Source organism: Abramis brama, assembly GCF_963993115.1.
Source record: "Abramis brama genome assembly, chromosome: 8".
Lineage (NCBI taxonomy): Eukaryota > Metazoa > Chordata > Actinopteri > Cypriniformes > Leuciscidae > Abramis > Abramis brama.
The window spans coordinates 16471246-16498962 of record NC_139970.1 but is presented as its reverse complement, the minus strand read 5'-3'; the positions used below and the strand labels follow the sequence as shown (position 1 = coordinate 16498962).

At 38.9% G+C, this 27717-nt stretch overlaps 1 protein-coding gene across 7 annotated transcripts in view; it reads right to left on the bottom strand.

Annotated features, from left to right (window-relative positions):
• dgkh (diacylglycerol kinase, eta) overlaps positions 1-27717 on the bottom strand; it is a 91869-nt gene that overhangs the window by 27823 nt on the left and 36329 nt on the right. For 4 of the 7 annotated variants that reach the window (XM_084122201.1, XM_084122202.1, XM_084122199.1 and 1 more), the window contains 9 exons: positions 17679-17783; positions 16789-16921; positions 8735-8841; positions 8491-8616; positions 8307-8409; positions 2362-2524; positions 1787-1895; positions 1510-1649; positions 1340-1421 (listed from right to left, as the gene is read on the bottom strand). In XM_084122201.1, coding sequence (XP_083978327.1) covers positions 1340-1421; positions 1510-1649; positions 1787-1895; positions 2362-2524; positions 8307-8409; positions 8491-8616; positions 8735-8841; positions 16789-16921; positions 17679-17783 — 1068 coding nt within the window. Of the gene's footprint in view, positions 1-1339; positions 1422-1509; positions 1650-1786; positions 1896-2361; positions 2525-8306; positions 8410-8490; positions 8617-8734; positions 8842-16788; positions 16922-17678; positions 17784-26284; positions 26419-27717 lie in introns of those variants that run through there. The other 3 variants (XM_084122203.1, XM_084122204.1, XM_084122205.1) reach the window with 2 other exon arrangements.

Genomic DNA, 27717 nt, shown 5'->3' with positions numbered 1-27717 from the left:
AAAAAAAATATTTTGTAGCATTTTAAGTTTTTTTTTTTTTACATGATTATTATATGAACATACTCATTATATGAACAATCATTCAATAATCAGCAAGCCCAGAGAGAATCTACACAATATTTTCTCATTTTCTCAAAATCTGAATTTTTTTGGGGCAAAAAAAAAGAAAAGTGCAGCGATGTATGAAGCACCACTCACACAGAAGTTACTTTCAAATCAAACAGCTTTCTATTGGTCAACGCTTATACTTAAGTGTATACTTAAGATATACTTAAGTATATTTGAGTGTGCTAAAATGGAACTATTGCAAGTATACTTTAGGTTCACTTTAAATATGTTACATTTTAAGACTGATATTATACAGAAATCATACTATCCTTACTAATAGTGACATTAAAACACATTTTAGGCTTAATATTAAGAAATGTGCATTGTGCAATAAAGAAGTATTCCAAATAAAGTTGAATTATAATATTTATATCAGTAAGTCTCAAGCGATATGTCAGTAAATTTGTTAATAGATTTGTAGTATACTAAATACAGTATGAAATATGTGTATTTAAATCCATTTTGGTATAGTTTTTTTTCATTAGGGCAGCGTGGGGGAATCTTTTGCCCTCTTGAAATTCCTGATCACTTGGACTCCAATGGAAATGACTGGATTTTGCCCGCGGACCGAATTGGACTGAATGAAATGCTGCTGAATGGATTTTACACATAGTAAAATTGAAGCATTTCATTCAGACCGAATTGGACTGAATGAAATGCTGCTGAATGGATTTTACACATAGTAAAATTTGTTGCTGGTAGCTAAAACGCATAATCAAATTAGCCAAAATATTTCATAAATGAGCATTCAAGGGATGCAGAATAAGTAATTCTGCTGAGATTATTAAGTCTGAGAAACTTGAGAAACGTATTAAGTCTCACAAATCTCAATTACAAATATTAGTAACAGTCTCTTAATTTTGATTAATAATAACGGTTTAAGGTTCAGTAAGTGATTTAGGTGTTAATTTGCTCCATCCAATTCAGTCGTTAAACCAATTCAAACAAATAACTTTAAAGTTTCAGACTGATTTGTGAGTCTTTTTAAAAAATAGAACCAGGTTATAAGAGCCATTTGTTAGCGAAGCGGACTACAATGGATGTGCTGAATGTTTTCTTTTGTGTACAGTGATTGAAACAGAACTCAAAGATGTGCTATGTATTGTCTTTGTAATATTTTTGCGACACTTGGTCTTAGATAAAGTGTAGCATGTGACACTGTGACATGTCAGCAACCCATTTAATGGTGTTGAAGTAGATGTATGCATTGCAGTTAATGTGTTGCTAGTACCTGGCCATCCTCTGCCTCCTCAGGTGTGACGGGGCAGCTGTGTTTGGGAGGTATTTTGATCTCATACGTCATTATACTCCACCTGTGAACAGCAGCTGTAGATGTAGCCAACGACACAAATATTATACATGTGACATAGTTCTGGACACATGCTAGGGTGTGCTCTGTACCTGTCCAGCATCTTCGTGCTGGCTCTCTCCAGCTTCTCCAGTATCTGAGGGAGTTGCGTGTCATCATCGCACGACGGCCCCCAACCAAGCACCCGTGCCAGGTCATTCCCGGTGCCCAGCGGCAGAACGCCCAGCTGGCACTGCCAACATGAGACGGTTCATATCACTGAGCCAGTTCATTAAGAAATCCTCATAAACATCTGCTCAACACTCATGTGCCAAGTCCTAACCTTACAGGGACAGCTTTACATGGTGTAGTAGAGTACTCTTCAATCACCTGTTTGTGAAGATTTAGTTTATCGATTTCAGACAGAACCCAACCAACGCTTCCATCTCCTCCACACACGAGGATTCGGAAATTATCGAACTTTTGGAACAAGCGAAGGCTTTAAAAGAGAAAAGAGTGTTACAATAGTGGTTCAAGTGAGAGAAGGCTTGGGTAGTTGAACTGAAATACATACATATTGGGTCCTTGACATCCTAAATTCAACCTAAAACTATTTTAAACAGTGTTTTTATAATTCTTTTATAATCATGCCTGCGGTTGTTTAAGACCACATGGAATATCTGTTCTATTAAAAATTAATTTGTCCCACTGTAGGATCATTAAAATGAGCCAAAAGGTTAATAAAATGGATAAAAATATAACACAAATGGTTATGGGACCTGACAAAATACACTTTACATTTCATATCATTTTAATATGAAATCTGGATGTTGATTGTAAAAAAGTGCATGGACTCATCATACGTCAACTATCCAAACACCAGCAAAACAAGCAAAAGCACTGATTTGCTTCTAAGACAATGATCAATAGTTCAATCTCCGTGACCTTTGACATCCAAGTCTTACCCTAAATGAGGTCCACCGTTGACCAGGTCAAAGACCTGAGCGGGATTGAGCAGCTGTTTGAAGCGACGCAGGAATTTTACCCCTTGGTTGTCTCCGCTTTTTGAGTTGACAAACACGAGGAGTGGACTAGCACATGATGGGGGACAGGTGGCCTTCCAGAAACCTGTCACAGGAAAAGAACAAAAATGATTATAAACTTCTTAGCTGTAATAGCTTTTTCAAAATGTAGATACTCTGTTTTGGCTAAATGCAAAAGCAGCATTATTTGTAAAGAAGGTAATGCACTGCAACAAACCAAGATGGTAGATGAAGAGAGCAAAAAGTTGATTATAAATAAACATTAATCATATATTATTGAAAAAAAAAAAAATAGTTTAGTCTAATTAAACTATTTTACTATGATGTGTGTTGTAACACTTAAAGGTGCAGTAAGCAATTTCTGAAAAACGCTGTTGAAAATTTAAATATTACCAAAGAGGTCAGAGGAATATACAGTAATTGAAAAAGGATGGTTACAATGAGGCAATAGGTAGGACCCGTGTTAATATTGGAATAGCTTACAGCTGGAATAGCGCTGGAGAGATGTTGGAGTGGGAAGGCCTGAAAACGGATGCAGAGGTTGTGTTGTTTCTGCTCGATACGTGAGTAACATTGGTTTTGCTGGTTCACAGATCCAAGACATGCTGTTGTAATATTAGCTATAATAACGGGACAGTCTGATGCGGCAGCTGTTAGTCATTGCCTGTGTTGCATTGCATGTTTGTGCATTTTGGGGGAGGAGCAATGAAGGAAGTGTTTGTTTGTGTGTCGATTTCAAATATCAACTGTGTTTCTCAGAAATCGCTTACTGCACCTTTAAGAGCCTCACATTGTTATCTTAGCAAAAGAAACGGCAACCGAAAATATCGGATTTGGTTTTTGGCTAAATTAAGATTCTGTGTTTTTAAAAAAAAAAAAAATTTGTTTTTGTGCATCATTATTTATTTCACCTACTGTAAAATAACAACAAATGCTTAGTACTATTGCATTATTAGCTTAGCAACATGCTAACGCCCAACACTGTTAGTATAATCGTGAGTATTGTTTTTGCCTGTTTAGCTTATACAGTATAAGTTTGTGTATTCCCTGGCAATCTTTAATAGTGCCATGCCAACAAATTAAACTACAGGAACTAAATGCCAGAACTTGCATGCTAAAAAAAGATAACACCGAGATTTATGTTGACTCAATGTTGCTTAGGAACAGTTTTCTTCATGCCTGGACAAGCATGAATCACAGAGAAAGAAGTGGAAATATTTTTTTGCTGCAGCACAAGGAAAAGCAAACCATCAGCCTAGTCCGTTTTCGCTGGAAAAGATGTGTACTAAAGCGTGTAAATAATCCAGCACTTTGATTTCTTTGTCTTCATTAGAGCCGGACATGAGGAGCTGTCACCAAACGTGCTGGCAGTCGGTGTGATCACGTGCACGCATGCAGCATGTGCAGTAAACAGTCTCTGAACATGCCAGTAGCTGTGAGCAATAACCCGCTGTGTTTATGAGCTTCGCCATATGCATCTTTTAGATTTTCACATTCCTGTCTCTCCATTGCGACCGTCTGAGGAATTGTTTGCATGTGCACATGCAAGCACAGTGCATTCACCTCTGTGTACCTGTATGCATCAGTGTGTATTGCATTGTGTTTGCGTACACAGATCTAAGCGTGCATGAGTGTTAGTAACGCTGACAGTTGCCCTCGAGCGTGGGTTTGCGTGTTCTCTGTGTGCCTGCGAGCGGACACTGGCGCGTGGGTGGACGTCTGTCAGTAGACCCCTCTGAGTCTAACAGAAGCCTTGCCTCTCTTTTCCCTCGCTCTCTCTCTCCTGGAGGCAGGCTGAGGCAAATTGAGTCACGAAGCTCAAGCACGTGCCAAAGGCAGCCCTGAGCGAATTAAGATGCAGCTCTCCTCGCCACCTAGCACTGAGGCGGGGGATTCCTTACACGTGACGGACTCTCCTACTTTCCCATCACATCCTTATGCTTTCTGTATCCCTGTCTACTTCTTTAGCATTTTAACAGTCTTCAATCTGTCCATCCTGCCACCATTCTCTTCTTCTATTTTAAACAGCCAATTAACAGGAGCCACAAAGCGATCAGATGAAACTTCGCAGCCATTGATTTTCATTACATTTCTGTCTGGCCCCCACTAATCTCTATATCCGATATGTGCTCCGCCAATTAAAGACAGAGGAGCTTTGAGGTTCTGATCAATAGTGAATGTCCTCAGTTCTCACAAGATTTGACTTCACACACGGCAAAACGGAAAACCACCATTGCAGAATCAATGGCTGTGTCTGAAACCAAGCTGTCCAACAACTTAAAGCCTGTTCACACCAAGAACGATAACTTTAATGATAACTAGAGTTGTTAAAATTAAAAGTATTGGTACTTGATGGGTGCATTTACATGCAAATTACAACACGTTTACGCCTAATAAGCCGTCAATGCATGTGGTCATGTAAATGCATAACCCATTTTCCTTTATCGGAGTTAAGGTCATAAATGGCTTAAGCATAAATTAATAGACAGCTAGATTTTTGCCCATTACCCCAATTTTGTTCAGCATTTAAAAACATTAACCTGCTTTTTGCCGACTTATTGCAGTGCGCATGTATGACATTTCCCCCCAGTTTCTCAGATAAGGCTTAAGCCTAGTCCCAGACTAAAATGCATGTTTGAGCTGTTTTAACTGAAAGCAACTTCCTCTGACATGCACTTTACTGCCAAAAGTATTGGGACACCCCTCCAAATCACTGAATTCAGATGTTCCAATCACTTCCATGGCCACAGTTGTATAAAATCAAGCACCTAGGCATGCAGATTGCTTCTACAAACATTTGTGAAAGAATGGGTCGCTCTCAGGAGCTCAGTGAATTCAAGCATGGTACCGTGATAGGTTGCCACCTGTGCATTGTCCATTCGTGAAATTTCCTCACTACTAAATATTTCACGGTCAACTGTTGGTAAGTGGTATTATAACAAAGTGGAAGCAATTGGGAACAACAGCAACTCTGCCACGAAGTGGCAGGCCACGTTAAATGATAGAGCGGGGTCAGCGCATGCTGAAGAGCACAGTGCGCAGAAGTCGCCAATTTTCTGCAGAGTCAATAGCTACAGACCTCCACACTTAGTGTAGCCTTCAGATTAGCTCAAGAACAGTGCGTAGAGAGCTTAATGGAATGGGTTTCCATGGCCAAGCAGCTTCATCCAAGCCTTGCATCACCAAGTGCAATGCAAAGTGTCGGATGCAGTGGTGTAAAGCACGCTGCCACTGGACTCTAGAGCAGCGGATACGTGTTCTCCAGAGTGACGAATCACACTTCTCTGTCTGGCAATCCAATGGACGAGTCTGGATTTGGTGGTTGCCAGGAGAACGGTACTTGCCTGAGTGCATTGTGCCAAGTGTAAAGTTTGGTGGAGGGGGGATTATGGTGTGGGGTTGTTTTTCAGGGGTTGGGCTTGGCCCCTTAGTTCCAGTGAAAGGAACTCTTAATGCTTCAACATACCAACACATTTTGGACAATTTCATGCTCCCAACTTTGTGGGAACAGTTTGGGGATGGCCCCTTCCTGTTCTAACATGACTGCGCACCAGTGCACAAAGCAAGGACCATAAAGACATGGACGAGCGAGTTTGGTTTGGAGGAACTTGACTGGCCTGCACAGAGTCCTGACCTCAACCCGATAGAACACCTTTGGGTTGAATTAGAGCTGAGACTGTGAGCCAGGCCTTCTTGTCCAACATCAGTGCCTGACTTCACAAATCTGCTTCTAGAAGAATAGTCAAAAATTCCCATAAACACACTCCTAAATCTTGTGGAAAGCCTTTTTAGAAGAGTTGAAGCTGTTATAGCTACAAAGGATGGGCAAACTCCATATTAAACCCTACGGATTAAGAATGGGATGCAATTAAAATTCATGTGCATGTAAAGGCAGACGTCCCAAAACTTTTGGCAATGTAGTGTATCTTAAAAGATGTCCATGTCATTGTTTTGTCTCAAGATGACACCAGTCATGTGTTTTTCTAAGGCACGTTTCTAAAATATACTTAAATGTCCTAATTGAACTAAAGCCTAATCCTGGCTTAAGTGAAACCAGGCTTTAGTGTCCTTACTGTTTATTTAAGCGTGCAAAGACAGAGCGAGCATTTCGTGGTAGGGGAGGAGGAAATGTATTGCAAAACTCTGAATTTTTCTTGACCCAAAAATTATAAAAACAATGAATCAATGGCTGTGTTTGAAAACCAAGCTGCCCAGTGACATATATGACAAGCCTGTTCACACCTAGAATGATAACTATAGCAATAACTAGTGTCAAAAGTACTAGTGCTTCGGTACCAAGTCAGTTCTAAAAAAAAATTAAAAAAAATAAGAGCCTCTGAAATTAAAACCATTAAAGCTATTTTGCTGATGGCACAATATTCTATGCAAAGAACACTATGACTCCTTTAAAAATTGAAGAAGGCGGCATCTCAGTTGACAGGATGTTGCACAAAAACTGAATTCACATGTTTCCCTGAGACAACCTGAGAAAGCTTGTAGAAGAATATTTCAGCTTTTGGACACAGTCATTTAGATTTTTTAAAACCTTCAAGATATTGAGCATGAAGTGGCTCTAAATAGCATTCATATAGGTGTCAATAAAAGGCAATGTGCAATTTCCTGGAAATCAGTGGCATATGCTCCGTCCGAGACAGGCTGACTGAGCAAACAGGCAAGGTATGAATCCTCAGCAGCAGGATAATAATGCAGAAAGAGATAGAGAGAGCCGGTATGGGAGAAAGCTTTTGTTTGCTCTCATCTTGAATTTTCCAAGCACATGGTCCACCAGAGGTGGTTATGTTTACATGCGTCGGGAATAGATGCTCTGAGGGAAAGTGACTTTCCACACCGCCCTGACACATGCCGGGGAGATGGAAAGAAAAATAAAGGAACAAAGTGTCTCTCAGGAAAGGAAAAAAAAACATCCTATCTGTATGATCAAATCAGAAGATGTCAGAGGTGTAATGAAAAAGATATTGCTCTTCATGCAGCCAGGGAATTAGCAAAGCTAATGCGCTATATCTATAGCAGCCCTCCACCTGAGCTCCTCCCACCACTTCACTCACACACACACACACATTTTCAAGTTTTATGGGGACATTCCATATACATAATGATTTTTCATGCTGTACAAACTGTATATTCTACCCCCTACCCCTAAACCTACCTATCACAGAAAACTTGCTACATTTTTACATTTTCAAAAAACATCACTATGATTTATAAGCTATTTTCCCCTCATGTGGACCAAAAAATGTCCCCACAAGGCCAAGGATTTTGGATATTACCATCTTAGTAGGGGCATTTTGTCCCCATAATATAGGTTTTACCAGGACCACACACATACACACCCTGATTCATAATCATACACTATATCCAGAGTGTGACCATGCATAAAAACGCAGGCAACCATCCATTTTTAGTGACACTGACCTTTTGAAACAAAAGGTTTTCATGTACTAAGAAAATAATGAACACTTCATAACTCAAAACTTCCACCCTAGTCCAAAAAATCATTTACTGAAAAAATAGATACACTCTCTTAAAAAAAAAATAATAATAATAATAAGTGGACAGAACAACCTGTTTAAAAAAAATATATATATATTTTACAGATTATTTTACTAAGATTATAACCTCCAAAAAGTAAAGCAAAATAATAATAATAATAATAATAATAATAATAATAATTAATGTCAAAAAATTAAAAAATGAATAAACAATGAGACCATTTTAATCGTTATCAGTCAAATAAAGTATATCTACAGCATAAATAATATTATTTAAAATAATATATTAAATTATTATTTATAAATATTTATGTGTATACACTCTTGAACTGGCTCTTGTGAAGAGTAAAGTCTTACCGTCTGAGTCAATGCTGTTGAGGGCGGTAGGGGGGATGATGGACACTTTGCACTGGCCAAGGGGACATTTGCGGGGGTAGAGATCCATGCATGCCGTGTGCACCTGTCCAAGCACAGACAGCTTTTAGAGTTCAAAAGCTCTCTGTAGTAAGTTATAAGGCATTCTGGGATATGTAGTTCTTACCATAGCTTTGCACCACAAACAACGCCAGTCCTGCAAGCGCAACACGCTGCCACACGTTTTGTCGCAAACGGCACACTTGGCACTGACGGGCAGGTTGCCTTCCAGCCATTGATGTGGCATCGCAATCTATAGGAAAAAAAATAATATTTTAAATGTACACTGCCAGACTTATATACCTGACTTTTTTCTGTTCACTTAAAGGTTATTCATTAGCTCACTGAACCACAGGCTTTACGCGACTCACCCCGTCCTCATCCTCAATGATGTCCTTCCCGATAGAGGCCAACGTTGTCCATTTGCAATTGTTGGTGGCCCTGACTGCGCATCTTTTGTGGGCCTTGAATTTACACACTGCAAGAGAGAAATACCAGTTATAAGTCTGGCCAGCAGTAACCTTGAGATGCTTATATGACAATCAAGGTTTTATCATTTCAGCAGAAAGATATATGAGGTGATAAAAGATGCCAAAAAAAGGCTTCCTTAATCAAGCTAAAATGAAAGCACAATATACAGTGCTCAACTGAGGAGAACATTGAAGAAGTATTTGAAAAACCAAATGCTAAAAACTAATATATTTATGACAATCAAGTATTTTACCAATGGAGGCGATGCCGAAGTGGGCAAGTAATGTAATCTGTATATGGCCGAACACCGTGTAACACCGGTAACATTGACTACCGCGGCAAGACTAATTCATAGCCTACTGTACACTATGTATGCATGATCCTCTAAACTGTTTCACCTGTGGGTAGCTTACATTAAATACACTAAATAAGCCAGTTACCGTATTTTCCGGACTATAAGTCACACTTTTTTTCATAGTTTGGCTGGTCCTGCGACTTATAGTCAGGTGCGACTTATATATCAAAATTAATTCAGACTGAGATGAAAACATTACTGTCTACAGCCGCGAGAGGGCGCTCTATGGCAGAGTTGTTCAGAAGCGACACCAAGGATGAAGAAAATTCAATGGATTCAGTGATGTGGAATGAGATCGCGGGAGCTTGGTGAACTTGTTTACTGGTAACTTGCTTGTTGGACTCGCTGGCTTATGTTAATTTAGCCTATTCAGCCTCCCAGGTATATGTTCTTTATGCTATTGTGTAGCTGAATAACTGTTAATGTGTTGCATTAACATACCGGACACCTACTCAGCCTGTTGTTCTGTGTGCTACTGTGTAGTTGAATAACTTGCCCTTCCATATTAAATGTCTGTTCTTGGTCTTGGATTATGTGAAATAAATTTCTAAATAAATGCGACTTATAGTCCAGTGCGACTTATATATGTTTTTTTCCTCTTCATGATGCATTTTTGACTGATGCGACTTATACTCCGGAGCGACTTATAGTCCGAAAAATACGGTACATTATTTGTGCAGCATTGGCACTTTGAATTGTGCATCGATTTCTTCTATATTCTGGAAACTTTGGCCTAACCACGCTGGCGCTGTACTGTCCTCACCAGCGGTGTGGGTGAGGTCCAATAAGCTAATGGCTTCCAGTTCTTTGTTGATTTCCTCTATTAAATTGCATTGCAGATCTAATCAAGTTAGCAATGTTCATCTGGTCGTTTCCAGAAGGAGAATTAAGTGGCTGATTGATTGGCTGGCTGGCTTCCTACTCCATAATGTAACGCTCTGGCACATTATCGTGACCACCTCCATTCCTACGAACTTAAAATGTACACTCAGCTGTTTCCTGACACAGATGCTGCAATCCGTGCAGATGTCTCTACAAGTTGCAGAAATACAAAACATCCTACACAATAAGGATCCGGATTGTTCTGTACAAGCAGGGCTGACTGGCGCCCAGAATCCAAGATTCAGACCCTGAAAAAGCCTCAAATCCAGTTAAATCAGTCCATCTCAGTGTCTGAGTGCATTACGCCTCCATATGCTGCCGGGACTTCTAATATCCTGTTGGATTTACACAGATTTGTGATGACACGGCTAATCACACCAGAGCAGAGATGCATTTAGCCCAGCCAAGCCCAGCCAAGCCCTGCCAGCCGGGACGCCACATAGTCACTACAGAAAGTGTTTCCTCCCTGGAGTATTCCAGCATTTGGAGTGGATATGTGCTGAAGGGGGCTGTTTACTGGAAAGGAAGCCGAACATTCGCGGTATGTCCGACATTGGGAATTTCCACTTTCTGCAATGTCGTCTCTCAATAATAAATGAGGAGACACATCTAATGCATCAAGACAAGAGCACACACGTCCTCTTCAGAGATTCATAATGCTAATCAGAGAGCGCTTCATCTCGCTTGGGCTCCGCACTCATCTTGTAATCAGAGCTGGTCTATGCTCAGACCATTTCACATGGCTCTGAAAACAAATCTCCAATAACTCACTCTAATGTCATTTTCGGGGCTGTTAGCAAACCATTTACAGACAATTCAGTAATGCTGAGTGAACGTAAGACTGTTTACGATGCGCTGCTAATGGACAGGATGTCTCTGTCATATTAGAGAGTGAGAAATATTGAGTTTGCCTCTTTTATTGGGGCCCATGTCTCACATCAATCTTTATTGATTGGCTGCTGTAGGAAATCAAAGTGAAATATGAGCAGCAATGATCGTTCTAAACTTCAAGTCTCTCAACTTAGAAAGAACCCTGGTGAAAAGACAGGTGTAAGCTTGCATGAATTCCCATGCTGGCCAAGCTGGTCAGAACATGGTGGGAAAGATGGTCAAGCCTTATTGGGACCCCAGCACATCAAATCAAATGCTGCTAACCTGCTGACCAGTAAACTCTGGTCTTTGTAATCCTGCTTCAAAGTTAATGTCCAGTGCTATGTTGGGCCTCCCTGATTGAGTTTGTAGTACATGAGACTAAAATAGAGTCTGATTCCAAGACCATATTTCCACGGTCTTGGTCTTCTCATGGACTCGGAACATTTGGACTCTGTCTTGATTCAGACTTGACCCTCTGCTAGACTCGGACTTGACCCTTTTCTGGGCTTGAATCAGACTTGACCCTTTTCTGGTCTTGGTCTTGATTCGGACTTGACCATCTTCAGGTCACTGTCTTGAATCAGAATAAAAACTTTTCTGGTCTCAGTCTTGTCTCGGTCTTGACCCTCATCAGATCTCTGTCTTGTCTCGGTCTTGACCCTCTTCAGATCTAGGTCTTGACTTGGACTCGACCCTCTTCTATTCTGGATTCAGACTTGAATGAAATGGTCTTGGCTACAACACCGCAAATTTACATGGAAACCAAGGGGCTAGACATTTAATTGTACAAACTTGTATTGATTTTACAAGAATATAAAGATCATCATATCTCTGAACCAATGAACTACACTAAGGAATTCAATAAGCTGTTTAAGAAGTAATTAAGTAATGTTTAAGTAATGATCCGTGCTTACAACTATATATATACACAACAATCGTCCATTATTTTTGCTGTTTTCAAGTCATATTGGAATGATCACAATTTGTATTGTGAATGTTGACTATTAATAAAAATGTACTTGTCACCAATTTAGCCAGTTCATAAAGAAACTACATTTCCCATTATTCTCTGCAGCAGTGTGAGAATGTTAAATACATAAATCTTCAACACACCTAAAGCATCATTTGCTCTTTATTTTGATGCATTAACACTAAAACGTTTCCTTTATCTTTTAATAAGCCAAAAAGACAGGAAGAAATACGAAACTGCTTAAAGGGGTGGTATAATGCCCTTTTCAAAAGATGTAAAATAAGTCTCTGATGTCCCCTGTGTGTGTATGTGAAGTTTTAGCTCAAAATACCCCACAGATATTTTTATATAGCATGTTAAAACTGTCACTTTTTGAGGGTGAGAAAAAACAAGCCGTTTTGTGTGTGTCCCCTTAAATGCAAATGAGCTGCTGCTCCCGGCAAAGAGGGCGGAGCTACAACAACTTGTTCTTAGCAGCTTCAACGACCTCACACAGACATGCACTGAATATTTCACAAACTTTTAGCATTTTATGTTCAAACCGGAGTCGGACAAAGATGGAGAGACTCAAGAAGAAGTGACAACGTTGAATACAACAGGACATTTCTGAATGGTTAGTTGATGAATTTATGCAGCTAATGTGGAGTTAACTATCTTCTAGTCATAGAATAGCATTTTCTGTTATGATAATCTATAAATCATGTTCCCGGGGCGGGGTTTATGTAAATGTTAGGGTTAGTGATGTCACTAACCCGGTAGGAATGTCCTGTAGTCCCTACCAGCTATTTGTTGTAGTCCTTAAAAAGTAATTTCTGTAAAAGAAAATATCTCCCTTTGCTTTGAACTTTGTAACTTTGCAGATGTTGTTTATGCTCAAACAGCAACATTACACACCAACTAAAGTGAAATCATAATCAACCACCCCTTTAACAAACGCATAGGCTATTGTTTCTGACCAAACTCACATTTCTGCAAGTCGGAACTTCTTAAAAGCAGAATATATTTACAATCTAACATGGCCTTATTGGTTTTATAAAATGATTACTACTTAATAAAAATTAGGAAATATTGAAACATTATTTTATTAAGCGAAGTCACTACGTGCCAATTACAAGGGATAACTGTTACTGTATTGTGCACTTTAGCACAGCTAGAGTTCTGTATCCACCAATCAGCATCCAGGACCAGACTTATCTGTTTTATAAATAATGTTTCTTGTTCACTCAATAGTCCACTCTAACGCCATTGTAAGTTAACAGCCAAAACAAAAGCAATTTCCATATGAACAGAAACAGCTCTCAGGTCTGAAGATAGTAATGAGAGGTTTGTTGAAAGAAATGAGATCATCTTTCTATAGCAACACATACAGTAATTAATACTCAGGAGTGAGTCCGCTTGCTGGAAACGCAGGCGCGTGACAACAGCACTGGAAAGTGCTCCTTAATTATCGCTCTCTAGACCACTGCGACCACACGCACAACTACACAAATCCACTTTTGCTTAATGCAAAGTGACTCCAGAAAACTATCATTCTAAATGGCATCTTCATGTTTAGGTGGAAAATCAGCATTAGGAAACATTAGGACGACTATGATGATGAGGCTTGTATTATTCACAATGCAGTGTGGGTTTCACTTGAATTTCTCATTAAAACTGAGGCGTGAATGAGCAACTCACTATTTTTACTTCCTGCATTGCGAGAGCCAATGACAGTCAGCCGAGTTTAATGAGCACCATCTGCATATCTCTGAAAGTAATTAGCACTCTCTTTCCACATGATGTCACACCATTAGCATGCATAATGCATGGCCCTGGATGAGGTATTTTTAGTGATTGTTTTAACCTGCCAGCATGTTCCTCTGCGGGTAGTTTACAAGTAACTAGCCACAAACTTTAACATCAATTGATTGATTGTTTATAAAAAAAAAAAAAAATAATAAAAAAAATAAATAAATATATATATATATATATATATATATATATATCAACTGGCAATATTATAACATATTTTATAAACTTTTTTTTTCTTCTTTTTTTTGTATCCATACTGGCGTGTCCAATCCACAATCTGATTTCTGACTGGCACTGTGTTCGTTCATTGGCCAGAGGAGAACTGGCCCCCTGACTGAGCCTGGTTTCTCCCAAGGTTTCTTTCTCCATTCTGTCACTTGATGGAGTTTTGGTTCCTTGCCACTGTCGCCTCTGGCTTGCTTAGTTGGAGACACTTAATATTCAACAATATTATTGATCTGACTGCACTGCCACTATTGGATGAGAACTAAACAGAGCTGGACGATGACATCACTGTTTTTCTTCAGAACTGCTTTATAGATTAAATGAACTAATTTAACGGAACTGAATCAACACTGAACTGACTTCAGCTGAACAATGACACTGTTTGAGCTGCTTTAAAGCCAAAATTAACTCTGTTTGCATCATTTAATCATTTTCCTAATCATCACTGTAAAGCTGCTTTGAAACGATCTGTATTGCATAAAGCACTACATAAATAAAAGTGACTTGACTTTTTACAGATTAACTTTTAATACTTGTGTTCATGATCATATTATGCACTATTCATTGGTTCATATTATATATTATTGGTTCAAAAAAGTTTTTTTTTTCTGTCCTCAAATGTCAAATTGTATTATAAAATTTTAAGCCAATCACCTGAGCCATGAATTAGATTTGACTGATCACTCTATGGCCCCGTTTACACGTACATGGTTATTTTGAAAAACTGAGACATTTCCCTTCGGTTGTGCCCCTCGTTTACACGCAATCGGAGAATTCGCCTCTGAAAACGATTCTTTCTAAAAACTCCGGCCAGAGTGGAGATTTTGGAAAACTCTGTTTGCACGTTTGCATGTAAACTGAGAAAAACTGAGTTTTAGGCAGTCGACGTCACAGTATGCGACAGAACTTGCACTGCGTCAAAGGTGCGACCTATATTTTCGGGATTCTGATTGGCTAACATGGGCTTGAGCTTCTCGTTACACTGCCACCTACAGGTTTGGCATGCTCTTGACGGCATATACACGTTTGTGTAAACAAACACTTTTCTGAAAACGGAGAGGGTGAAATGTCAGGGGTGAAATGAAATGCCACGTGTAAACGTAGCCTATATAAGAACCCCTTGTTGCAGTATATCAATCAATCAATCAATCAATCAATCAATCAATTAAACCAATAATATGAACCAATGAATAGTGCATAATATCAATGTTCAATGTTGTGTTGTGTTCAAAGTTTTTGTTTTTTAAATGTCTATTTTTTTTTTAAAGTAGTTTTAGTTTATTTAGTTTTAGTAATGTAATGTAATATAATATAGGAATGGATTTTTATTTTTTTATTTTTTACAATTTATAATATATTTTATAAAAATGTATAATATTTGTTTCATTTGTAATAAAATTTGATAATTTTTTCAATCATAATATACAGCTATTTTTGAATTGCCATTTATCGAAAAACATGCTTTTTGATCACATAAGGCAAAGTTATCCAAATCCGAATTCCAGATGGATAAAATCCAGACTCATTCTACAAGTCCATTTGTATTGACGACTATACGTTTTACTCAAAAACATGTCAGATTACTGACATACAATAGGCTGTGATTGGTGTTTGAAGTTGACTTTAAGTGGTAGACAGGTGGAGTGTTCGGCAGTGTTCTATACCTCTAAATCTCAAACAAGAGAAGCAACAAGAGTTTTTCTCTGATTGATGTGGAAGCACCTCAGCAGGAGTGCATTTTAATATAAGAAGCAAACACATAATATCCTTGAAATGCAAATTCTAAACAAATAAAAGACAGATACTCGGCGTCAGTGTATTGATCGAAATGCGTTTCCGTCCGCATCTCTTCTCCTCCTCAATTAGCTGTGCTTCTGCACTAAGTAGTTCTGACCAGTGTAACCGACTCTAATGTAACCCTGAACCATCCCTGACCACCCCTGAGCAGCTTTGATGAAAATATGACACCTTTGGGGATGGACAGCGCGCTGAGCAAAGCAGCTTCATAACTGAAGAGGGATTATCCGACATACGGATTTGAGAAGAGAGAGAGAGAGAGAGAGAGAGAGAGAGAGAGAGAGAGAGAGAGAAGCTGCGTTTCCATTAACCTTCAAATTGCGCAAATTGAACTTGCGAATTGAAAATACAGTCAATGGAAACGCGTCAATTTCGCAAAAACTCCCATTTATCGCTAAAAAGTTTTTACGCTCTCATGAGGTGGTTTTTCAAGCAATTCAAAAAAGAAATATTTAGCAAAACTGCAATGGAAACAGTTTTTGCGCATTTACAGTCACCAGACGTAGATGACGCGGTGTGTTTGGACAGAATACGAGACAGAGTTCTTTATTAAATTCATATAAGACAAAAGAATTACAGGAATACTGGATTCTAAACCTCAAATAAATGCCACAATCAAGACCTCGAAGCAGATATGAGGGAGAAACACCCAGAAACGCCTCATATGTGCCGCTCACAAGAGTCGTTCCTTACCATTAATGCTTGGAAAATACACATCCATCTCCTTCCATTAATAATAATGGTTAGTGCAGTGGCTGGGATATAGTACATAAACCTACCAATGTCCGTTGCCATGGTTTTTGGAATGATTTTACTTATCGCGCGAAAAAAAAAAATTGTTTTAGAAAAAAAAAATTCTAGTTTTTTTAATTCTAATTCTAAATAATAAAAAATTTTAAGTTTTAGTCGCATAACATTGTTAATGGAAACGCCGTCATTTCGCAATAGATTTTGTCGACATTTAGAAAAAATCGCAAATCTGTAATGGAAACGAGAGAGAGAGAGAGAGAGAGAGAGAGAGAGAGAGAGAGAGAGCGAGAGAGAGATGGGCAAACACTTACCTTCACAGGAGAGGCCATGAGAAGTGACCCCTGAGAGGCTGTCCCGACAGACGTTACAGAAGGTGGGGCGAGCGTGGGAGCAGGCATACCAGTTGTGCATCCCTGAGAAATGTTCCACATTAAACTGTGCCGTCTAGCAAAGGAGAAGTTAAGACAAATTGGCAGCGCCAGGATAAGACTTTTTCAGAGCCCCTAAAACAGAGACTACGCTTTTCAGCTCACACACACACACATGCAACACACAGACTGGCACATGTAAATTAGCCTCAGGTGTACGAGACGCAACCCTCCTGCGTGCAACACCACACCACGGCTCTCCCTGACAACCGGTCCCCCCCCACCGTAACATCTGCGCTCCCGGCGCGGGAATCTACCAGCAGCACCTTGATGCAACAGGACAGTGATTTAAGAGGCCGACTGCGCCCACAGTTGGGGGTGCCAGTGGAGCGCTGGAGTTCTGGGTGTGGTATTGCAGAACACGGGGGCTGAGAGTCTTACATAACCATCTTCATATCATATCAAAGTGAGCATACAATCAACACTCAACGCCGCAGTCCGCACTTTCATTTACTGGCATGCGACCAACATTTACTGGCATGCGACCAACATGCGACCGTTTCAGATGTTAAATGCCGCCACATAGCTTTTCACAGTCAATTAGCAACAGCAAACAAATAGAGCAAAACTCCCTTCTTCCAGAACTATTTTAAATGGATAACATCATTTTTTCATTAAAACTGAGAAGAGAAGAGGAAATACGAAAGCTAGATTTATAATACACATGACCTGAGATGTGGGAGAGAAGCTTCATATCGAAGAAGTATGCTTGAAAAACAACAAACATGCATGCGAGAATGCAAGATGCAACTCGACTCAAACTGTGCTCTTACCTCGTAATGCTCTCTGGACTGAACCGATTTCAGCGAGCTGATCCAGTCCTCCATTTCTTTCCTGTTCTCGGCACACAGGATAAGCCTTCGGAACGGTGTAATTACCTACAGGGAGACAGAGATCTGGGGAGATGAGAGCGGAGTGTCTCACCCTCCTGCCTGACTGACTGCGACTGACAATGAGTCCCCCCCCCGTTCTGCTCTTTAAGACGAAGCTCGGGACAAGCCCCCCCACCCCTTGCCTCCTCCTCCTCCTCTTCTCATCTTAAACGGCCACCTCAACCCCTCAGGTCTTTTCCTCTCGGATGCTTGAGCGAGATTTGGGCTGACAGGCGGAGTGCCTGAGAAAATGCTAAAAGCCTGTTTCATAACAGGGGCAGCCTCCACACTAGTCAAACTCTGCGCTTTTAATACCACTATAATTTATTGATAACGGCACCCTTAACATCTCCACGTGCCGGCGGTGCCACTGTGGAGGCGCACAGCACCCTGACAACAGTTTTCGATGCGACGCCGTGCGTGGTGAAGCAGGTGATACAGTCCTCAGGGAATTACAGCTTACCACCTGCACCAAAACAACACCGCTGATCCCAACATAAATCATTTTCTCAATGTTGGTACACTGGGTTTAAATCATTATCTAAATCATTCAATTATCTCAGGGTAAAACAGTGGGAATTCCAACTGTTTCGATTTTCGATCCTCTTTCATAGTTCAATAGACTTCTCAGTAAAAGGGTCAGTCCATCCAAAAAATGACAATTCTGTAATTATTTACTTACCCTAATTTAATTTGAAACCCATAAGACTTATATCAGCTATTTTCAATGACATTTTCTGTTCCTCTACTGAAAGTCCATTTCGCCAAATATTCAAGCTTCAAAAAGTTCATAAAGACATCGTGAAAGTAATCCAAATGAATCGAGCGATTTCTGATGAGTCTCCTGAAGAGACACGGTCGCTTTATATGTACGACGTCACAGATTTAACTTAGGTTTTTATTCACTCATAAACTTTGATCAATGCACATGCATAGAGCAGATCATATCTGGTAAGTGGAAGCTTAAATGCGCTTGCCTGATACGTGTGAACCACTTAGGTTTTCGTGTCACGCAAACACAGTTGAGCTTCCGTTTATGTTCACTGATCACTGACTTCAATGGAGGAACAGAAATCCCTCAGGTTTCATTAAAGGGTTAGTTTACCCAATAATGAAAATTCTTTCAGTAATTACTCAGCCTCATGTCGTTCCAAACTTGTAAGTCTTTTGTTCATCTTCGGAACAAAAATGAAGATCTTTTTGATGAAATCTGAGAGATGTATTTGCCTTCATTGACAGCTTCGCATCTACCACTTTTGGTGCTTCAAAAAGTTTGTAAAGAGATCGGAAAACTAATACATATGAATTGAGTAGTTTAGTCCAAAATTTTGGTTGAGCTTCTGTTTATGTTCGCTGATCAATGTACAAATGTGAACAAAAGCCTAAATTCAAACTGTTCATCATATAAAGCGTTCGTGTCTCTTCAGAAAATCTGGACTAAACTGCTCAATTCATTTTGATTAGTTTTACGATCTCTTTATGAACGTTTTGAAGGGTCAAAGAGTCAGTTGCGTATCAACGGAGGGACTGAAATCTCTCAGATTTCATCAAAAAGATCTTCATTTGTGTTCTAAAGATGAACAAAAGTCTTATGGATTTGGAAGGACATGAGGGTGAGTAATTATTGACAGAATTTTCATTTTTGGGTGAACTAACCCTTTAAGTATTAAGTCAGTCTCAGACTGTTATCCTGAAATTCCTGAGGATGAATTCAAACAGACAAATGAGTCCATTTTTGTTTTTTTGTTAAGAACATGAATGTGGACAGCTGAGATGATTTGCAAAATTTGAGAGCTCTGCCTTTTGATTGCAAACTTTGTAGTCTGAACAAACCTGAGCACTGTTCGAGACATTTTTGAGATTTCTTTTGAAATTCTAAAAGAAACGTGTCCCATTACTACAGACCTTTTCCAGTCTCTGTGTGCTCTTCTAGAGTTTCATTGCTGTCTGGGAGAAACTTGAGATCTTGCTTGTGCTCTGCTTGGCTGAAATGGTTGCATTAAACCATTGTTCTAATGTCTACTTGTTTCCGATCTCTGCATCCACAATGAACTGGCATCACAGATCCTCCCTTAGCGCAAGTGTCAGTGTTCTCACTAATTATAAAGAGCCGGCTGCAAAATAACCTTGTATTCCTGGCTGCAATAACAAGCTCACATGGATGCGATAAATAACTCCCATCTGTTCTTTTTTTTTAAGTGTCTCAACTATAAGTTGCCTCACTGTTTTGGAAAATCAGCCATTACCATCTGGCATGGTGGGGAATGAACCGTCTCTAATTAGGTTTTGCCTATCTGGTGGTTACTGCAGTTTTCAGAGGTGTGGTTACCAACCAAACAACGCTATCGGTGTTACACAACGCCATGCAATCTCCCAATGAGAAAATGCACTGGCCGTCGTGCCGCATGAGCGGATTACAGGGGAATGCACTGAAGATATCCACTAACAGCAGCAGAGGTGCTGAGAGAGAATTACAAACGCAACAGAGTTATGTGGATGTCAACGTTGTAGCTCATTATGTTTGCCATTTGGACGGCAGGCTCCATCCACGATTTGTTATTTCTTGAGGTCTGCATCTGAGTGTTTCAACCCTCCCCAACTCATTGTTCTTTCAGGCTTGTATTTCCTCCTAAACACCACAAAATCATTAGTGGCTTCTGTCTCTATACTTCAGCGTGACTTCCTTTACCAATAGACAAAGTCATGAAGTCTTAAGGTATTAGCAGGGTATCATTAAAAGAATGTTCCGGGTTCAATACAATTCTTTCAACAGCATTTGTGGCATAATAATGTTTATTAACAGTAATTTCAGCTCATCAATCCACAGTTATGCTAATGCACTTACAGTCTATGGAGCCAGTGATCTGAAGGGACATGAGGGGTTGTAAATATAATGACAGAATTTCTTTATTTTTCTTTCTTTCTTTCTTTCTTTCTTTCTTTCTTTCTTTCTTTCTTTCTTTCTTTCTTTCTTTCTTTCTCATAAGTCTTGAAAAGTGGCTATTTTTTTTACTGTTTTTCACTGTTTTTTAGTGTTTACCTTTGTCTATTCATTCTTATTTCTCATTTTATTATTATTTTTGGTAAACTCATCTTGTTTTGAATGGTGATATATAAAAATTTACATTGATATTTAAATGGTAATTTTATGATGCTTCCATTATAAATGTAATACGGTGTACCTGTAAATTATTTTCTGTTCACAATAAAGCAAAAAAGTATCTTTTGAAAATATCGCTAACACACATGCCCGAATCAGAGAAAACATATATTCATAAACATCATTCAAGTTAATGTTTTGGGGTGTAACGCAACAGGCCATTACAACCAGAGATAAACTTTCCATGTCATAAAAAGGTCAAACTATTTTATATTTTAGGAGACTTACTGAACTTCATACACAGTCAAGAGGGTCTGCAAGGATCTTCTCTATGATATTATTCCCTGCTTTTAATGTTTCTGGATGCACCACATGACTTTCTTTTATTGAAACTTCTTTCTTTATTATAAAAGTACAGTTTGTGGGACCCTGACTTTTTGTACTGTATGCCTCCAAAAAAAATGCCAAAATATTTTTGAGTGTCAACATTTCACCATAAATGCTGTAGACGTTAACTTGTACTGAACCCAAAATGTTCATTGAAATGACAAAAAACATTGCATAAATGCTAAAAAAGAACAAGCTTTGCAGTTGTCTCTCTATCAACCTTCAGGATTTCACGAAACAACCTCCTTAAAGGTGACTCTTAATTCCAACCAGATAAGGTCATTTGGAGCGTAGAATGTCTCTGGCAGATGTCCAGTCATCTGAGGAGCATCTCTTCCACAGGAAGACATTGGAAGCCTCCTTCGTAAATACCACCTCGTGCCAGTTCACCGTGCAGCTGCTATGTAAGGCTCCAGTTGTCCTTTACTAGCTTGTAAATGACAAGCGTTCTGCGAGGCATGTTTAGCAGTGCAGCCCGGATCTGTGAAGGGCAGTTCAGTCCGAGAGCTGCGACGCAAAGCTTCATGTTTATTTATACGTTCACCATAGATACTGCAGATCTAAACCACAAGCATGAGAGGCTACGTATCTTCTACAAAAACAAATAAAGAAGTCACACTGTCCAGGCTGCGCTGTCAACTGCAGAAAGAGCTGTTGGAATTTTCCAGGCGTATTATTTCATTACTTATATAGATACCTGATTCATTTTTGTTGCCAAAAAAAACATACCTATCAATTTTCATGCCCGGCCGTGATGCAGTAATCACATTAGCATTCATCTTTCTCCCTTACGCAATCAAACACGGGCAACTCCCAGCACATCCCTGCCAGCCACTTACTCTAAAAGCCTCTTCAACCGCTCGTGCCGAGGACACGGCAACTTCACTGAGTGATTTCTCTTGTGCTCCGCCACTGCAGTTCTTGATTACATTCAAATGGAGTTTAGACGAACTAAGGATTGCGTTAAAGTCTATTTTACAATGAGTGGGTGCCAGTGCTGGTTCCCAATCTGAAACCAGTTCTGGGCCGTATGAATTGGGATGGGTTACACTGATCGACTAGTCATCCAGCATGTTTTCTTGGAATTTTTTGGTTTTTAAACCTCAGCGATCCAGCGTAGAAGAACTGCATTGTTTGTAAAAAGCAATTAAATAATGCTAAATTGTCATTCAATGTGGGTAAAAGCTAAACATAACAGTAGCTGGTACCAGTGTGTACCAGAACAACAGTTTTGTTGGGAAAACATATGATATTAGTAAAACTATATAAAAAAATAATTAAAAAAACAAAACCAAAACCAACTTAATTATATGAGGCGTCCAGGTAAAATTAGTTATAGTTCATAACTCCCAACTAGTAGATTTTGAAAATGTGTAAGTTGTACATCATCGCTACTCTGTGTGTTTATGTGTTCGTATGTGGGCAAGTTATGTATTAACAGTCTTGTTTTGTCATCAATTGGTTTAGAGGCAATTGAAATGCAGGCCAAAGAACCAGCAAAACCACCAAATTGAGAACCAAAACCATTTTGGTAGAAAGATGTACAAGAAACTGGTCAAAGAAGTGATATTTAAAAGAGCAGCGGTGTGTGGTGCAGTCGGACGTAAGGAATCGCTCAAATCTCACAGCTCTCAGACCAATGAGACTGTCATTGACTGAGGAGGCTGATTGTTGTCTGGGGAAAGTGAAGCCGCTCCAGTTCAATACTCAGGAAAGGGCAGTAGAGACGGAGAGAGTTCGAAGAGAGCATCCGTGTGAGACAAACGCCGCTTTATTTAACGCAGGAATGAGTCTGACCTAATCAACGATAGAACATTCTAGAGGCAACAGATTAAACCTTTAATGAAGGTCTGTGAGAAAACGTCATTTGAGTCGCCAACGCGATTTGATGGAAACCGTTTGGACAGCACCTCAGATTCAGTAAGATATCAATGCCAGTTAATTGTTCTTGATGTTAGTGTTAACCACAAAACCATAAATCTAGTCCTAAATCAATGAAGCATGCATTATTATTATTATAATACATTTATTTTTTATTTTTTATTTTTTTGTCAGGCAACCTAAATAAACAATTTAGCTAATATGAGAGCCGGTACATTGTGTTATAATTTTAAGGGTCAGATAAGGTAAAAATCTCTTTAAGACAACAACTTTAAGGTAACAAGGATCTATTGAGAATCATACTGGAATTCCCACTTTCTATAATCAGTAAGATTTAATATTTTTTTTAAATTAACACTTTTATTCAGCAAAGGCCCTCTTTTGATTGATCAAAAGATTGACAGTAAAGACATTTATAAAACAAATAATAATAATAAATAATAATAATAATAATAATTTCGGGCCAAAACCGAAAATTCAGGATGCACTTGGCCGGAAACCGAAAATAAGTAATCAAACATATTTAATAATAAACACTCAAATAGCTCAAACTGAGTTGTACAAACATTTAAATTACACACAAGGCAGTTTTTTATATCTATTTTTTAATAACAGAATTGCTCGAGTTTGTTGGTGAAATATAAACATTTAAACAACAATAAACTGTAATAACTTGTTTTCATGACAGATTTATTCAAATAGCCTACATTAAATAATGAAGACATCGCTAACAGGTTAAGTAAAAATATAATTAATATGTAATACAGTGCATATATTTAGCAAAATGCTCTTTTTTAGAGTTATTCTTGCTAAAGCTAACTAATGAGTCTAAGCTTGCTTGAGGTAAATGCAAAGGTAAGTGATATTGTATAGCCTACAAGCAGTTTTATTGATGTCTTTCCTGGTTGAAATGATTACATGAGACAGTATTTATTTCAATAAGTTGTAATGTATCTTTGAACATACATTCTGGTGTTCACCCATGTTTATTATGTGCTGTAACTAGTAGTAAAGAGAAGATGAGATGATCGGTTCACGTGCGCTTTATCCGCTTGAGCTGAGGCGCTATAGCAATTGTCACGCCGTATTAAAGAGCGCCAAAACTAAATTTATTGTTTGAATTTCAAATTAAAATCGACAGAATTTTATTGTTGAGAATTTGGACACAATTAGAAACACACTACTAATATTTAGTGAAGTTTTGTTCACACATCAACAGAAAACAGCAAAGACTTAAAAGATTTCAGATTAAATAAACCATATCATTACCGATTAAAATCGAGAAATGAATATTGTCAATCCAAAGCTGTGCTGAACACATCGGAGAAGCGCAATTAAAAGTGTGTTTCGGTCACTGATCTAGCAACAATTTGGTGCATCCCTAATAAATGCTGTTTGTATGAACTTTCTATTCATCAAAGAATCCTTTTATTTATTTATTTATCACAGTTTCCACAAAAATATTAAGCAGCACAGCTGTTTTCAACACTGATAAGAATGAGAACTATTATTAATAATTGAGTACTACCAACAGTGAGCAGCAAATCAGCATATTAAAATGATTTCTGATGCAACGTAATGATGCTGAAAATTCAGCTTTACCATCACTGGAATATATTAAAATAAAAACACTTATTTTAAATTGTAATAACATTTCAATAACAGTATTTTTGATCAAATAAGTGCAGCCGTGTGAGACTTCTTACAAAAATTCGTACTGTTCCCAAACATTTGAACAGTAGTGTATATATATATATATATATATATATATATATAGGCTTAATATTTAGCTGTCTGACCCTTGTTGCATGTTAAAGTGCCTTCTCCATCAAGGTTAAGTACACCCAATACAGAATTCATCATCTCTGTCTGTTTGCACCGGTACACAGCGTTTTCATACCACAAGAAAGAGATACTGCATTTAATTAAAGCACTCTCTCTATACGTACCTCTTAAAGTCTACATTATTTCACGTTAGTGAGCCAGCGGATTCCCTCTGGACAAAATTGATTATTATTTCATTAGGTCTAGCTCAGTCTATTTATGGACTTTAATCTCAGGCGTGTCAGGCTCGTTTTTCTTGCGGAAGATCATTAGGGCCGTATCAACAAAGTCATTTTATAATAATATTTCCAATATCAGTCTGGTTTTATCATGTAGATTTCATTATCATTGTTCCTGGATTGATCTGGTTAGCCTCACCTGACTTTATAATATAATTCATCATTAAATGAGCTCCATTAGTCAGGACAATGTAGAACATCACGGATAAAACACTACCACACCGCCGTCTTACGCCGATCGATCTGTTTACAAAGGACCAGTAAAAAAGACACAGAATTCTGCTTTGTCCTTTTATAACAGCTAAATGTCCAGCAGTTTGAAAAACTAATTTCCATCTAGAACTTTATTAAACACTATTTTGAAGAGTATTTATAATCATTAGGCATGCATGATGATAATTATAAAGACTACACAGAATAATTAATAGACACTACATGAACAATTATAGAAAACCACAAGGAAGATACTTTTAAAAATGAAAAAAAATTAAATAATTAAAAATTAAATGGACTACTAAAAGCAAAAAGCTGATTAAATATGGAAAATTATTTTTTTTAAACGGTGGCCAGGACCTAAAACCTTCCCTTATACATTCATGCAAATTTCAATCTAAAATCTGATTTAAAAAAATGAAAAAAGTCCATGGATATGTTTTGCATCAAGTACCAACATGACATTCCCTCATTTTAATGCTGCACTGACAATCTCTCGCAATTGCGTACGATAAGATATGCACCAGTCTGCGCCATTAAAACATAAATACAAAATGACAAATCCATTTATGCGCATCCCCTTTAAAGCTCTAGCCGGTGCCAACTTAGTATAATGGAATCTTGCTCTCGAAAACAAGCGATAAAAAGCACTTGCTGCTGGGAGGTTTGCCTCGCTCACATGTGCATCAAGATGCAGCGTCCTGCCTTTCCTCTTACATGCTCAGAAACCAAAGCGGACGATGTCAGTGTTCACAAAGAGACAAGTTTCCATTCCGCTAGCGAGCAGAACCCAGATGTAGACACACACTCATCGGGATACGGTGTTCATGCATATGCCGTGTGTGTGTGTGTAGTGCACTCACCAGCGATCCGCTCTCAACTGCACCGCTGCTTCTGTTATCGTGAGCTGATGCCTGTGAGAGTGTGTGTGTGTGTTGAGCCTGGTTTCTCAGGATCCCTCACCCTCCCCAACCTCTGCAGAACCCTCCACCGCTCAAGGAACAGCCCACCGGAGACACATGCGATGTCACATGTACCGCCGCACTGAACACTTCCACATGGCCAAACACACGCGCACGAGCACAAATTTCGATGTACGGATAAAGAACGATTCCTGCATACCAAGAGGCTGTCCTAAAGAAGTCGCGTGTGTTTGTTTCCAGGCTGAACGCTGTTCTCCATTGCAACTGTCCCCGGAGCGCTTGCCAAGTCAAGCAGAAGCGAGCAAGCTAGCGTTCACCTCTTCCCATCACTCGCTGTGCCCGTGTCCTCTGTGTCTTTCACTCCCTCGCTCAGACTGAATCCCTTCACCGGGAGGTGTTATTGAGTGACATCACTCCGAGGATTTCCTTTTGTTCCGCAGACAGATCACTTCTCTCTCTCTCTCTCGCTCTCTCTCGCTCTCTCTCCCTGTCTCTTCACAGGGCTGTGAGCTATTTTTAGCAACAGAAAGAACACAGCAAGACTACAGAGCAGTTGGTTAGTACACTGAGAAAAAAATGAAGCCAAAAGTGGCTGCGTATTATGAAAAGGTGCCTGCTGCGGGAAAGAAACTCAAAAAGGAAACCCATTTTGTCTCCTAGAGAGCAACAAGATTAACTGCAAATGGAAACTTTAGCTTGTGTCTACTGCTTTTCAGGTTTTCTTCTGAGAATAAGACCCAGTGATATCTCAATAATGTCACAAACTCAAGAAGATATTGTACAAGAAGTCTGCAATCAAAGTCTTCTCAATTTGAATCAAACAAGACCAAATGATCCAAGCAATGCTATACACATTAACCGTATAGATTATACTCTTACTTTGTCAATAACTGTCTCCTTAGTGACTATTTTTATTTGCATTGTCAATATAAGATATTGAGCAAACATTGATGCACAACATTTTATTTCCATCAAAAGGCGCATCAACTTTTGGGCAAGATCTTGTACTGACAATGCAAGAGTCCAGCACTCTGTAAAGTCTCCTCCAGGACATCCCAAAGACTTTCAATGAATTTAAGATCTGGACTCAGAGCTGCCAATTCATGTGTGAAAATGATTCTTCATGCTTCCTCCCAACCATTCTTTCACACTTTGAGCCTGATGAATCTTGACATTGTAATCCTGGAAAATGGCCATGATGTGCTCTGACAAGATTTCTGCAATCAAAAGTCTTCTCAATATGAGCTCAAACTTTTCTCATCAAATTATTCCAAGACCAAATAATCCAAGCTATGCTATACATATTCATTTTATAGCTTAAACTGTTCATTTATATCAACAACGGTTTCATTTGTGACTATTTTTATTTCTAC